This window comes from Podarcis raffonei, chromosome 14, assembly GCF_027172205.1.
Source record: "Podarcis raffonei isolate rPodRaf1 chromosome 14, rPodRaf1.pri, whole genome shotgun sequence".
Taxonomy (NCBI): Eukaryota; Metazoa; Chordata; class Lepidosauria; order Squamata; family Lacertidae; genus Podarcis; species Podarcis raffonei.
The window spans coordinates 51,830,112-51,845,105 of record NC_070615.1 but is presented as its reverse complement, the minus strand read 5'-3'; the positions used below and the strand labels follow the sequence as shown (position 1 = coordinate 51,845,105).

General features: G+C 45.8%; 1 protein-coding gene across 3 annotated transcripts in view; it reads right to left on the bottom strand.

Annotated features, from left to right (window-relative positions):
* Positions 1 to 14,994, bottom strand: part of SLC29A4 (solute carrier family 29 member 4) — a 34,052-nt gene that overhangs the window by 7,036 nt on the left and 12,022 nt on the right. The window contains exons 2-6 of one of the 3 annotated variants that reach the window (XM_053366011.1): positions 14,569 to 14,743; positions 12,187 to 12,318; positions 11,063 to 11,176; positions 8,659 to 8,787; positions 6,719 to 6,793 (exon numbers count right to left, since the gene is read on the bottom strand). In XM_053366011.1, coding sequence (XP_053221986.1) covers positions 6,719 to 6,793; positions 8,659 to 8,787; positions 11,063 to 11,176; positions 12,187 to 12,318; positions 14,569 to 14,731 — 613 coding nt within the window. In that variant the 5' untranslated portion in view covers positions 14,732 to 14,743. The remainder of the gene's footprint in view (positions 1 to 6,718; positions 6,794 to 8,658; positions 8,788 to 11,062; positions 11,177 to 12,186; positions 12,319 to 14,568; positions 14,744 to 14,994) is intronic. The other 2 variants (XM_053366012.1, XM_053366014.1) reach the window with 2 other exon arrangements.

Sequence of the window (14,994 nt, the reverse complement as noted above, 5' to 3'; positions counted from 1 at the left end):
AAACGTAACATGAGGTATGACTGTACAGTATTTTTTTATTATTATTATTAAATATTTATTGGTATTTTCAACAGACGTATAACAATCAAAAAAACAGAAAAATAAACAAAATAAAAACCACACAAAAATACATAAAATTCAAGACTTAACAGAAAAAAAGAAAAAACACATAAAGTTTCAAATACTTATTTTCCTTAACCTTATTTCTCAGACCTCCTCACACCTCCCCTTCTTGTATTCTAATTTAAATTGTCAATTCAGCAAGTCCTTAACTTATTTCTTCACCTTAGCTTAAACATTTGTTCTAACATACTATTATTTTACTTTACTTCTTTTTTCCATTTCCTCAATTTATTTTTAGCAGCCTTATTTTCAATTAATTTAAGAAAAAAAACCAATTTTACCTTATCAAAATTACACATCAATACTTATACCTCATTAATTATTCTTAAACCTTTTTCCTAAAGTCGACCAAAATTTCCCTTCCACGATTTGCCCCATTTCCATACAACTAACAAAATATAAAAAAAACAAAGCAAATTGTACTTATGTACCCTTTGGATTCCCAACCTCCACCCGCCCTTTTCCCGGTTCCAGTCCCCAACCAATATCCATCAGTCTTTATGTTATTTATTTAGCCTGGAGATCTCACGTCCGAGGCCCTTATATCTCTCTCAGTTCCTTTCTGCCGGTCTCTTTGATAGTCCTTGATGTTAAACCCCAAGTCTCGGAGAGGCTCCGGCCCAACAGGATCCATGTTGCTTCCAGCCAGTCCTCCATACTTAAAAGCAAAGCCTATGGGGTACTCCAACTCTTGTTTCAAATTTCTTTCAAATCCACATGTCCCCAAAGCTCCAACTTTCACCTTCAACAAATTTGTAATCCTCAGGTCTTCAGATCTCCTCCAAAGGGGATCTCTCCATTTTTCAGACTCCCATTCAGACCAGGCTTTCTGCATCCAATTTTTATTGTCCTTTTTTATCATCATGTCAGGCCTCATATTGCAACTCTCCTTTGACTCCTGCAAACTTCCAGCTCCTCCTTCATTTTCTTCAAAAACAACATATTGCTCCATCGTGTCTGCACTTTCAGTTTCATTTATTTGTTCAGTTGAATGGGCTTCCTGTTTCAAGTCCTTATCAGGCTCAAAACTGTTATTTACTGTCCAGTGTAGTAGTGAAACCTCTGTAGACAAAGCATTGTATTCATCTTGTAACTTTCCCAGGAGAACAAATGCTCTGTCCAATTCTGCTTGAATTTTACATGCACCAGCCATTTTTGTGATGTAGTGTCCCTATTACCCCTCTAGGGGGATTTTAGTTCCTTAATATTCCTTTCAGCTCAAAACCAAAAGTCCAGTTATTTTGTATCAGCCCTCCTTATTTTCAACAAGTTATACCGAATAAACCAGCAAAAACAGCAGAAACAATGTTCTCTTTTTCCAGCTGACAACTAGCTGACTGACAGCTCACTTGACAGCTGTCAAACTCTTCAATACAGCAGGCTTTCTCATAGGACGTTCCCGGGTCTGGGGGGGGTGAAATTTCAGCTCCCAAAATTCTTTTTATCCTCCAGTAAATCTTCTTATAACGTCAAAACCGTGAAGTCAAGATCTTTTATTAAAAAACAAGAAACAGATTCTCTCGACCTTAGCTGCCCGGTCCTTTGCTTTAAATTGTTTACAAAGGGGGGTGGTGGACTTCCTTTTTAGCCCCTTCCCGCTCGTTCCAGATCCAGAATAAAAAATTTTTTTAAGGTTCCAATCTCCGTATTACTCACGGGTTGATGTTTTAAAGTCCAATCGATCTTAGAAGAAGTTGGCGCTCTCTGTCAATGGCTTGCGGCTTCACTCCGTAGACGAGGGAGTACTCTCAGCACCACGCCTCACCCTGCCTCCGTTCCGAAGCCTTTAAAAAGGCTCCGTCGCGGATTGGGGGGGCGCGAATGGTGCCCGCCGAGTCTCTGTGTTCACAGGCATCCGCGCCTGTGATTTTAAGGGTCTCCGCTTCGCCACAGCGGCCAGACCCAGACGCTACGGAGCCGATTCCCTCCGGAGCTCGGAGGGAATCCGCCATTAAACAATGGCGCCAACCCGGAAGTCGAGGTATGACTGTACAGTAGACCCTCGGGTTACGTTTCGCAACTTCGGGTTGCGAAAGCGGCAAACCCAGAAGTATTTTTCCGGGTTTCGCCGCTCACGCGTGCACAGCAACAGCACCTCTGGATACAGATTTTTCAGGGTGTGCACAGACCCTGGAACAGATTAAATTCGTATCCAGAGGGTCCGCTGTACACAATGAAAATAAAAAAAGAAACAACCGAACAACACCCAGACCCCAATTACTGCAAAGCAGGGGGGTGGACTAGACCCCCAGTGTCCCTTCCAACTCCACAGTGTGGGACGTAATCCGCTGGTGCAGTCAAATGCAACTTTCCTCATTTCCCTAGAGTGGGCACAGGCACAGTTCTAGGAAGAAGGGGGAAGGAGGTGGAGAATACAGCAATGGGACCCTGGCAAGTCAGGCGCAACCCTGAGCCTCATCTGTGCTGCAGAAACCTCCGACTTTAAGACTTCAGTATGGTCGCAACTTGCACAGGTGTTACGTTCCAAAGCTGATGATGATGATGATGATGATGATTACACGCATGCGCAAAAACACTTGCATTTGGCCTCTGTACTAGCATCCTTGGGACGCGGGTGGCTCTGTGGTCTAAACCACAGAGCCTAGGGCTTGCCGATCAGAAGGTCGGTGGTTCAAATCCCCGTGACAGGGTGAGCTCCCATTGCTCGGTCCCTGCTCCTGCCAACCTAGCAGTTCGAAAGCACGTCAAAGTGCAAGTAGATAAATAGGTACCACTCTGGCGGGAAGGTAAACGACGTTTCCGTGCACTGCTCTGGTTTGCCAGAAGCGGCTTAGTCATGCTGGCCACATGACCTGGAAAAACTGTCTGTGGACAAACACCAGCTCCCTTGGCCAGTAAAGCGAGATGAGCGCCGCAATCCCAGAGTCGGTCACGACTGGACCTAAAGGTCAGGGGCTTCTTTAACTTTACCTTTGCTAGCATCCTTACCTTTAATAATAATAATAATACCACACCTTTTTCCCTGGCAGGGACTCAAAGTAGCTCAAAGATAAGACAAAAACAGCCAAAAACATGGGGGGGACCAGACCCGCAATCATTTAAAATAATTAAACATTAATACAAACTTGACATGAGCCAACAGTGTGACGCGGCAGCTAAAAAAGCCAATGCAATTCTGGGCTGCATCAATAGGAGTATAGCATCTAGATCAAGGGAAGTAATAGTGCCACTGTATTCTGCTCTGGTCAGACCTCACCTGGAGTACTGTGTCCAGTTCTGGGCACCACACTTCAAGAAGGACACTGACAAACTGGAACGTGTCCAGAGGAGGGCAACCAAAATGGGCAAAGGCCTGGAAACGATGCCTTATTAGGAACGGCTAAGGGAGCTGGGCATGTTTAGCCTGGAGAAGAGGAGGTTAAGGGGTGATATGATAGCCATGTTCAAATATATAAAAGGATGTCACATAGAGGAGGGAGAAAGGTTGTTTTCTGCTGCTCCAGAGAAGCGGACACGGAGCAATGGATCCAAACTACAAGAAAGAAGATTCCACCTAAAGATTAGGAAGAACTTCCTGACAGTAAGAGCTGTTTGACAGTGGAATTTGCTGCCAAGGAGTGTGGTGGAGTCTCCTTCTTTGGAGGTCTTTAAGCAGAGGCTTGACAACCATATGTCAGGAGTGCTCTGATGGTGTTTCCTGCTTGGCAGGGGGTTGGACTCGATGGCCCTTGTGGTCTCTTCCAACTCTAGGATTCTATGATTCTATGATTCTAATACAATCTCTCAGTGTCTGAATTGATCTACTAAAATCGCACAGCACCAGGGCTTTCATGAAAGCAGTCAGTTCCCCAAAGCCAGTTGGAAGAATATGGTCTTCACCTGCTGGCAGAAGGATGGCAAGAGCCAGTCTGGCTTCCCTAGGCAGGGAGTTCCAAAGTTGCCTGGGAGGAGCCACCACCGAGGAGGCCCTCTCCTGCCACCCCACCAAGTGGTCCTCTGAGGGTGTTGGGTGCATGACAGAAGATAGTCCTTCTCAGGGTTTCTCAAACTTGGTCTCCAGTTGATTTGGGGTTACAATTCCCCAAATCCGAGAATCCGGGAATCCGAGACCAGGGAGAAGAGTCGGTGGAAGAAGACTGGAAAAAGTTTAAAGACTATTTACAGAACCACTGTAAAATTAATGAATGTTAGAAGAATGTTGGAATGAAGTGATATGGCTTCAGTAGAAATGTTATAAGGAAATAAGTATAAATAGATTAATAGAGTATTAAAGGAAAAATAAGGTTAGAATGTGTTAAGATAATTCTAGGATAGAAAACAGAGGAAGATGGAAAGGAATTGCTGAACCAACTAATAGAAGTGGAATACAACAAGGGAGGTGTGAGGAGGTTGTGGAAATAAGTGAATGAAAGATAAGATACAGAATGTGTTTTAAACTGTTTTTGTTTGGTTATGTTAGTTTAATGTGTCAGTGTTATTTAGTGTTTTTGTATTGCATTGTATTGTTCTTTTTTGTTTTTTGTTTTTGTTTTGTTTTTTGTTTGTTTAAATTGTTGGAAAAGTAATAAATATCATTTTTTAAAAAAAGATTTGGGGTTACAATTCCCATCATCCCTGAGCACTGGTCCCGCTAGCTAGGAATGATGGGAGTTGTAGTCCAAAAACAGCTGGAGGGTCAAGTTTGGGAAACCCTGGTCTTTCTGATAGCCTGGACATAAGCAGCGCAGAGCTTTATAGGCCACAGCCAGCATTTTGAATTGTGCCTGGAAACAGACCAGTATTCTATTCCATTTACAAATTACAAAATGCCTCAAAGCCAGGAACGTCCTCTTCCCAATCTGCTGGGTTTGCCTTATTTAACCGCAGCCCCAGAATCTAGATTTCCTTGGGGCCAAAATTTGGGTCAGCTGGGCTCAGAGGCTGACTCTTCTGCCGCAGGGCTGTGACGCTCTCAAGCACCAGCCCCGTAAGACGACCTCCCTCGCGAGACAGAGAAACGGCAGGTTTCCTAGCAGCCTGTTGCAGAAATCTAACAACCTTCCCCTCTTCTCCGGAGTTTCAGTTGATTAATCTTCCAGCTCAGGCTCATTATTAGTCAGATTAATAGTGCACTACTGAGGAGCATTTACTGCCCACGGAAATCAATGGCAGCTCCAGCAGCAGCTTCTCTGTACAAGAGAAATCTACAATCACGAACCTACAGAAGTGCAGCAGAGGAAAATACCAATTCCTTCTCCTCCAGTAACTCATTGTTCATGGTAAGAAGAGCTCTTACCATTCTAGTTCCTCCCTGGGGGAAGGCATTTGCCCCCCACAAAAAGCAGGGGAGTTTTGAGTGTGTGAAGTTGTATTGTGTTTTTACTTTTTGTTGTCGTCGTTGGGAGCCGCCCAGAGTGGCTGGGGAAACCCAGTTGAATGGGTGACATATAAATAAAGTATTATTATTATTATTATTATTATTATTATTATTAGGAGCGAGGAAGAGTGATTTTGATCAGGGAAGGATTTCACCTGCACACAAACACACCTGGGCTGTTTCCCAGCCCTCCCTGCACAATCGTTTTAAGACAGCGGTTCTCAACCTGTGGGTCCCCAGATGTTGTTGGACTACAACTCCCATTATCCCTGAGCTCTGGCCTTGCTAGCTAGGGGTGATGGGAGTTGTAGTTCAACAACATCTGGGGACCCACAGGTTGAGAACCGCTGGTTTAAGAAAAGCATCATCAGGAGATCTCAATATCCAGACACATAGCTGGTCCTGAAGAAACAGGACTTCAAATCTCTTTCCTCACCTGATGACGGCAGCACGGCTGACATAAGATCATAAGGAAAGGCTCCTGGGTGGGGCCAATGGCTGATCCAGTCCAGCATCCTGATTTCACAGTGGCTGAACAGATCCCATGATCAGGGATGGTGGGCACCTGGAGGGGACTGTGTTAGCTATTTCTCCCCTGGAGTAGCCATGTATTTACATTCACTCACACTATTGAAATAAACATTCAAATGATTGCTTGTCATCTCCAACGGTCCTCTATTCCAACTCCCTTGCGATACAGGAATCACAGATAAACAATCCCTGACAGATGGATTGTTGAATGTTGATTCTTGTTTCTTATATACCGTATTGGCCTGGATATAAGCTGCACCCGCAAATAAGCCGCACCTTTAAATTTCAAGGTGGGGGGAGACAGTACCCAAATACAAGCTGCTCCCTTAAAATTGGGTTACAGGCCGAGAATCGCTGCGGTTGGTAGAACTGTAACTCCAAGCCAATTTAAGCCTTTGATCTTGCAAGCCCGCAAAAGTTGCCGTACAATCGCTAACATCGCAAATCGCTATTCAGTTGCTACAATTCCGCAGGCACCCACACCCGCAAATGGCAGAGGAACAGTCTCGAGCTTGCAAATCGGCCATAAAACATTTTTCTGTTCCGTTTTACCGCACGTCTGTTTCAGCAGTGATATTGTAAAAGCCCATTTTTGTAAGGTCGCGAATTTAAGCCGCACTTAAACTTTTCACGGTTGGAAAATTTTTCGGGGGGGGGGGGAGAAAAGCACGGCCTATATTCGGGCCAATACGGTAAATAAGTGAAAACGATTAAAAAATGGGAGGTTGGATTTTGGGCAATACTCACTCTCGCCGGTCATCACCCCCTGGGTGTAGCGCTTTGGTAACATCCCGGTGTAGCCATAAAAGCTGGATTGCTGCACTTAAGAGGAGAGAGACAGACAGACAGACAGACAGACAGACAGACAGACAGACAGACAGAAGAAAGGATTAGGATATGATTACCAGATTTTTTTCCAATGAATCCGGGGACACTTTTTTTTTTTGAAGCTGAGTAGCAACAGGGAGTCAGTAGTGCGGACTGTGAAACATAAATGCGCAGAGTTTTTTAAAAACTGGGCAACAGCCGGCCGCCCGCAACTCCCGAGCCTCCCCCAATCAGTCAAAACAAAGGGGAAGGGGGCAGGAGATCTGTACCACCAGATGTCCCCGGTTCCCCTTCAGCAGCGGCAGCCAACAGCCCGGAGCCAGCCTGGTAGCGCAGTTGGTTCTGGCTGGCTTCAGGATCTGCTTGCTGCTTGCTGTCGTGGCGCCCACCAGTTTGCCTCCCGGAAGTCCCCATATGATGTGTCTTGTGCGCAACACCTCATATGGGGACTTTCGGCAAAGTAAAATGGCAGGCTCCATGGCAGCGGGCAGCTCCTGAAGCAGCCGGAGCCAACTGCTCTACCAGACTGGCTCCGGGCTGCTGAGGCTGCCGCTGCAACGTTTTATGGGGACAGATTTGCAAATCTGGGGACATTCCGGGGACAGATTTGCAAATCCAGGGACTGTCCCCGGGAACGGGGGACGTCTGGTAACCCTAGATTAGGAGCATGGCTATTCTGTCAGCCTTCCCAGCCTAGTGGCTTCCAGCTGTTTTGGACAGCAATGGCTTGGCCGCCTGGGGCTGATGGGAGCAGAAGTCCACAAATCTGGAGGGAACTGAGTTGGAGAAAGCTGCCAGCAAGTTCAAGCTTGATTCCAGACTTATTCCAGAAACGGCTTTCTGGATTCGTTTTGTGACACTTAAGTCCTGCCTTTGATCTGGGCTGTGTCTACAGGAAGTAGAGGAATTCAGGGAGGAAAATGGCAGAATTGTGGAATCGTAGAATTGGGAGAGACCCCGAGGGTCATCTAGTCCAACCCTCTGCAAAGCAGGAATCTGAGCTAAAGCAATTAAAGGGGAGGGGAAATGACCTCGGCCCAGTATACCCGAAGGAGTTAGGATTCTTGCTCCGTGTTTGCAGTTATGGGATTGTTGTCTATCACATGATGGTGTATGTTTTCATTCCACAGAGTGGGAAGTGATGGAGACAGGATGTTTTGGTATTACTGTGTTCCGTGAAGTGGGACTATTGTCCTTTGTCCTTTCTCTTTGCTGTCTGATGAGAAAGATGAAGGAGCTAAGTCAGAATGCTCCTAGTGTATTATATGTAAATAAAGTAGATTAGCCAAAATGCTGAGCTACTGAGTTCTGTTACGCAAATACTCTGCAAGATCCTAAGTGTGCTGATGGCTTTTGGTATCAGTCGCTGTGATGTTCAGGCTGAAGAAAGCTTTTGAAGCTCCCAAACGAATGACGAGGAGGGAGAGAACATGCCAGTCAGGCATGTGTCTCTACCAGGGTCCAACACGAGAGTAGGACGATCCTAACAGTCTCTACCCCCATCGCTCAACCTGGACACTGAGGTCCAGCTCCAAGGGCCTTCTGGCAGTTCCCTCCCTGCGAGAAGCGAGGTTACAGGGAACTCGGTGGAAGGCCTTCTTGGTGGTGGCGCCTGCCCTGTGGAACGCCCTCCCACCAGATGTCAAGGAAATAAACAACTATCTGACTTTTAGAAGACATCTGAAGGCAGCCCTGTTTAGGGAAGTTTTTAATGTTTGATGTTTTATTCTGTTTTTAATCTGTTGGGAGCTCCCCAGAGTGGCTGGGGAAACCCAGCCGGATGGGCAGGATAGAAATAATAAATTATGATTCTTGTGTCCATTGTGAGGCTGGCTGCCCCCTGCCCGCCCCCCGCCTACCTGTGCAACCAAAGGCCACCACGCCCACGGCAATGAGGTTGATGGCGTAAGCTTGCGCCTGGGTGAAGAGGTCCAGCCAGACGTCACAGATGCTGACGAAGAGGAGGGGGCCCAAGGCAAACAGGTACCCTGGAACAGAGAAGGGGGGCAGGAATCATTTCTCAACAGGAAGTGCCCGGAGCTTCAAGCTGCAATGCAGGAACTTAATCTTAATTATTTACAATTTTTGTTTAATCTGCAAGAAAGAAGGGCTTTTTGCTGGCTAGGTTCAATTGTAATCCTTCAAACCTCCTTTGGGGTAGGTTTGCAGGTATGGCAGAAGGAGACAGGATCTGCCCATGTGATGCCAACCTGGTGGAAACTCCAGCTCCCATGGCCCTTAATTGTAAAATATATGATGATCTCCGCCAACAATTCTTAGACCACCTATGTATCCCAACATGGAAACCAGAGACGGAGGTTATACGCTTCTTATTACAGGGAAGAGACCAGGAGTTCACCAAGACAATAGCCAAGTTCCTCTATTTGATTTTTTTGTCGCTGAAGTATGCTACAGGATCCTGCACTTGCTGGATGAGGTGGACTGCTTGCCCCTTCTTCCCTTTGGTGGGTGACTGTGCCGTTGGGGTGGCAACGAGATCGCACTGCCCTATCTATTCTGAATGTATTCTGAATGTTCTTATGTGATGCCAATAAAGGTTACTTGACTTGACTTCAAGCTGCAAGCCAACCACATTCGCTGAAACCCTACAAACTGACCCAGACACTGTGTCCATCACCTGAGGCCCTTCTTTGTTCCCTGGGTGAGGTCCGGAGGGTGGAAACGTGAGAACGGAGCCTTTTTGGTGGTGGCTCCCAGCTTGTGGAATATGCTTTCCCCAGAGAGGCTGGCCTGGGACCATTGTTACATTTATTTAGGTGTTGGGGGGGATTCCTTTTTTGCAAGGCTTTTGGCTCTTCACTAACTGTGGCTCGCTCGAGTGGGTGGCATGCTTTATTTAGTTTTAATATATGTGTTTCTTTCTTGTTGTAAATTGCTTTGAGTTTTTGTAAGATAAGCAAAATAATGGTGGTGATGATGTAAATCCTGAACTAGAATCAGGACTATGGGATGGAAATCCCTCCCGCTTAGCAGCGGCCTTGGCTCTTACATTCTCCCCTAAAATTTTGGCGATGATACACTCTCCCAAGTCCACATTCCCAGCATGTTTGCACCCATGTCTCAGTGACCTCTACGCTGGCTTGGTCAGGTCCACAGAATGGAAGGACATCTGAACAAGAACATCTGAAGGCAGCACTACCGGAATAGGTTCTTCATGGGACTATCAGCAGAAAATGTTCTTTTTACTAAAAGTTGTCCTTTTAATACTGTTCTGTTGTGAGCTGCTTTGGGCATATTTATATGGAACAGCAGCATATAAATTTAAATAATAAAGGGGGCAGGATCCCCAGGGACACGCTCCATGGGGAGCTGGCTTCAGGAACCAGGCCTGTTGGGAGACCAACTCTGTGTTACAAAGTTATCTCCAAACATGACATGAAGGCCGGCGACATCAACCCTGCTGTGTGGGATTCCCTTGCAGACAGCCACAGTGCCTGGAAAGAGACAGTCAGGTTGTGCATCCAGAGCAGTCACCAGAGGAGCAGGAATGACCGCTGGGAGGAGCACAGAGAGAAGAAACAGATTTGGCGCATCTGCAGCAGCACAACTGGATGCCTACATCTGCCCCGGCTACAACAAAACATGTCTCTCCTCTATTGGTCTCTACAGCCACAGCAGGCTCTGAAACTGTCCAACAGCTTGACCTCACCCTCCAAGGCACACACCTCCATTGTCTCCTGAGGCAGATGGATGTCAACCAGATTATATTTTGCTGGAAGCTGTTCTGAGTGGCTGGGGCAACCCAGTCAGATGGGCAGCATATAAATTTAAAAAATAAATATTTTTTTACTTATCATCATCAACATTGGCATCATCATCTAGGAGGCTGCATGCATTCTCCCTAACCTGGTGCCCCCAGATGTTCTGGACTACAAAACATCTGGCTGGGACTGATGTGATTTGCAGTAGAAAACACTTGGGGTGGATCTACACACTGGGGAAAAAGTGCTATAAATGTCAGAAATTAGTTCATTATAACAAAAGGGGGAAAAACCACAATGGAAAATCACAAAGAGTCTTGTTTTTGCCATCTGGTGTTGCATGTTTATAACGCATTCAAAACACTGTTTTTTAACTAATGTAGCTGAGTCCTTGGAGCGCTCAAGGTTGGCAAAACGTGGGCTACATCGTTCCCGAGATCTGTGCTTTTAAAGGAAGATTTTGACAAACGGAAGAAATCTATGCACAGAGGTTCGCTGCATTAGCGGTGAGCCTAACATGAGCTTTGATGGCCAGACTTACCCACCGCGATCCTGGTGTGGAGGCTCAACATTTCCACCAGCGCGTTGTTGAGGATGACGGCTGCCAAGGCGACCAAGATGTAGGTAAGGCTCATATCAAACACGATAGAGGTCCCTGCAGAAGGAGAGGAAGGCAGCAAGGAGGGCAAAATAAGCTTTCAGGATACAGGCCCCGGGTGCACGAGATTTGCTTTCTCTGGCCACCAGCTCTGCCTTCAAACCAGAAGCAAGACGGGAGCAACTCAATCATAGCTGTCAATGTTTCCTCTTTTTAAAGGGAAATTCCCTTATTGCGAATAGGATTCCTCGCAAGAAAAGGGAAAAGTTGACAGCTATGAACTCCATCCATCAGCTGGAGACCTTCTAAAATTATCTCCATGGAGCTTTGAGTGTTTTCGCACCTGGTGATTTCAGCTTCAATACATTGATATCACTGCTAGGTTTTTGGCATTTAGTTTTTAAAGAAACAATGAATATTACGATAGAAACTAATAATACTATTGATTTTCCTTGCTTGCATCATCCAAACTGAAATCCCACATCCCATAAACCCTTTTGTCTCTGCCCACTAACACACAGCTGGAGGAGGGGCATATTTCCTATGGCATATTTCTTGGGGTGATTGCTTTATTATTAGGCTGCCTATCAGTATGTGTTGTTGTTTTTTACTATGTTTCTTATTATGCTTTTATCATTGATGTTCTGTGATGCGTTTTTAATGTTGTACACCGCCCTGGGATCTTTTGATAAAGGGCGGTATATAAATTGAATAAATAAGAATAAATAATAATATTGTCGCTGCATCGTCTCAATGATACCAATAGTCAAAAGAACTCGTCTCATATACGATCTTAGCAGCTTTAGAACTTCTTTTTGTAAATGTTAACATCCCACGCCAGCCTGGAATGATTCAGTTTAGTTTTTACATGTTTGTCTCATGTTTTGTTATTTGGATAATATGGATAGAATTAAATAAAAATACTTAAGAAGGAAAGGAGGGAGGGGGAATATATCTGAAGGAGTGTTGAATGCCTGGGGATGGAATGACTGGCTCTGGGAAAACAGCCTAAACCTGAATTTTTGGACCTTCTAGAATGTTCTTCTGAAATATTGCGGAAACAGTACCTGGGTATTTGTGATGGAGATAGTCCACGTCTGTGATAAAGCTATTGTAAGGCAAGAGGAAACCGACCCCTGCTAGCAGCATGGCGAAGTAGATCCCATGGTAGCGATCCTGGGGCTCAGGGTCTTCGCAGACTATAGCCAGGAAAGAAGAGAGAAAATGAGAGCGACAGGATTGCGGGAGACCTAGAAAAGGTTGCTTCACCTCAGAAAGGAAGTTGCAGAGTTGGAAAAAGGGGTTCAGAAAAGGACACCAAAAATTATCAAAAGGATGGGGCGATAATGAGAAAACGTTGCAAAGTCTGGAGCTTTTTTTTAGTTTGGAGAAATGGTTAGGAAGAGGCTACATTTATTTATTTTGTGGTGTTTATAGAGAAGAAAACCTCAAAGCAGCTCACAAAGAGAATAGGGCAATTAAATGATTTGTAAAAACAATGCAATCAAAAATGGAAAGCCAGCAATAAACAAAAAAAACCACACCAGCATTCTGGATATCTGGGTAGGCTTGCCCAAGCAGGGATGTTTTTTTGCAGGTGCTGAAAAGAGTATAGTGGTTTTTGAACGTAATCCGCTCTGGAAGAGCGTTTGACTTCCAAAACATTCGAAAAGTAAGGTGCAAAGGTCTCGCTGCAAGTTCAGTTGGAAAAATTGAAAAACACACAGCGGAAGCCCTTCGATTTCCGAGGTGCGTTCGAAAACAGAAGCAATTACTTCCAGGTTTTTGGTGTTCAGGTTCTGAAATGTTCAGCTTCCGAGACGCTTGAAAAGTAAGGTACCACCGTACAGTGTGCAGGTGCCGTCACAATAAAATATTTAATTCATTCAGCCAACTAAACATTGCAACCCTGCTCACAAATAACGCCTGCTCTGCTCACTGGGCCTTCTCCTGAGTAAGTGTGCACAGGATTGGAGCTGTTATGAAGAAGGCAGGGGTATAAATCTCTGTTCATGGGCTCCCAGAGGATAAAAACGGAAGACGTTCCAGAGCTGAAAACTCATTCCAGCTTGGAAAAGGGATATAACCACCCCTCTCTGCTTTTAATTTTTAAGATGCTGGCATTAATGTTCGAAAGCGGCAGGCTCTTGCAGGGTATATAGCGCCTGAGGGGATGATGCACGTTCAAGACGATAAATACCAGTCTGATTAAATTCCATTCAGCAAATTGCAACCTTTCGGCGGATACTCAGGAGGTGCTCAAATACCAGATCTTAGCTGTGCAACGTCTCCAAATCACATATCACGGAGCGTGGAAAGACCAGCGTATATGCAGAGAGATTAACAGAGTCTAACAAACAGAGGAAACGCAAAATCCGTTGGTCACGCTGTACCGGAGTTATGTGGTTTAGCATCACCCAGAAGAAGCAAATCACAATCCCTGGCTAAGTTTTCCACAACCAAACCAAGGTTTCTGCTTCGTTTTGCTCCAAGAAACCACCATCAATAAACCAAGAAGAAATCTGGGCTGCAGGTCACAGTTTCCTGGGAGAAAACAAACCACTATCCTGCGCTTGGCTCTAAGGCTGAGCTGGGGAGCGTGGTTTCCTTCATCCCGGCCTGAGAGGAGCAAAGTGGTCTTGATCCACTGCAAAATGTGACGTTTACTGTGCCAGGCAAGGGAGACCCATGTCTCCTTTTGGGAAATATAGAAAGGTGGAAAATTTCTCATTACAAGTCTTGGGACAACCCTGCTATAGTGGCGGAGGAACCCTCTCAGGCACCTGTGGCGGGACACCGAGGGGTGAGGCAAACCGCCTGGTGACGCACGCGCCACATCTGTATGGACTGTGCATGTGCGGTGACCGTATGGCCCTCCAGATGTTTTGATCACATTACAGTGGTACCTCTGGATACAAACGGGATCCGTTCCAGAGCCCTGTTCGCATCCTGAAGCAAATGCAACCCGCGTCTGGGGTCGTGATTCGCCGCTTCTGCGCATGCACGTGACGTCATTTTGACCATCTGCACATGTGCGAGCGGCGAAACCTGGAATTAATATGTTCTGTTACTTCCGGGTTGCCGCGGAGTGCAACCCAAAAACGCTCAACCTGAAGCAACTTCAACCCAAGGTATGACTGTATTATTATTATTATTATTATTATTATTATTATTATTATTATTCTGTTGGGAGACACCCAGAGTGGCTGGGGAAACCCAGCCAGATGGGAGGGATATATTATTAATTATTATTATTATTATTATTATTATTATTATTATTATTACTACTACTACTACTACTACTACTACAGGGGCCCCCTTGTGTGGTCCAAAGTGTCTGCAGTCTGCAAAAGTGGACATTATTGAGGAAGCAAAGCCAACTGCATAAGGTGAGGAGTTTGATCACGACCCACGACACCCTGCGTGGAAACAACATCCGGGGCTCTTACCTGGTTCCATGAAGGTGAGGACTCCTTTGGCCTGGCAGCCTTTGGCCTGAAGCTCCTCTTCCTCCAGCTGGTAGCTGTCAAAGCTGAAGCTCATCACTACGTTCCCCTCGGGAGTCACCACGGGGCTGAGGTCCTTGAAGTGCTCGCCCCCCACGGAACCCATGGCTGGTTGGCCCTATGCGTGGGGAGAGAGAATACGGGAGCAGTAGAGACAGCTAGGCGGGCAATGTACCCCCAACACACCTTGCAAATCACTGAGCTGCTCAGTTGCACTTGGGGCAGCAATTGACAGCCCGCGGACTGTCTCGCCAGAGTGGTGCATGCGCTGGTTATCTCTTGCTTGGACTACTGCAATGCGCTCTACGTAGGGCTACCTTTGAAGGTGACCCGGAAACTACAACTAATCCAGAATGTGGCAGCTAGACT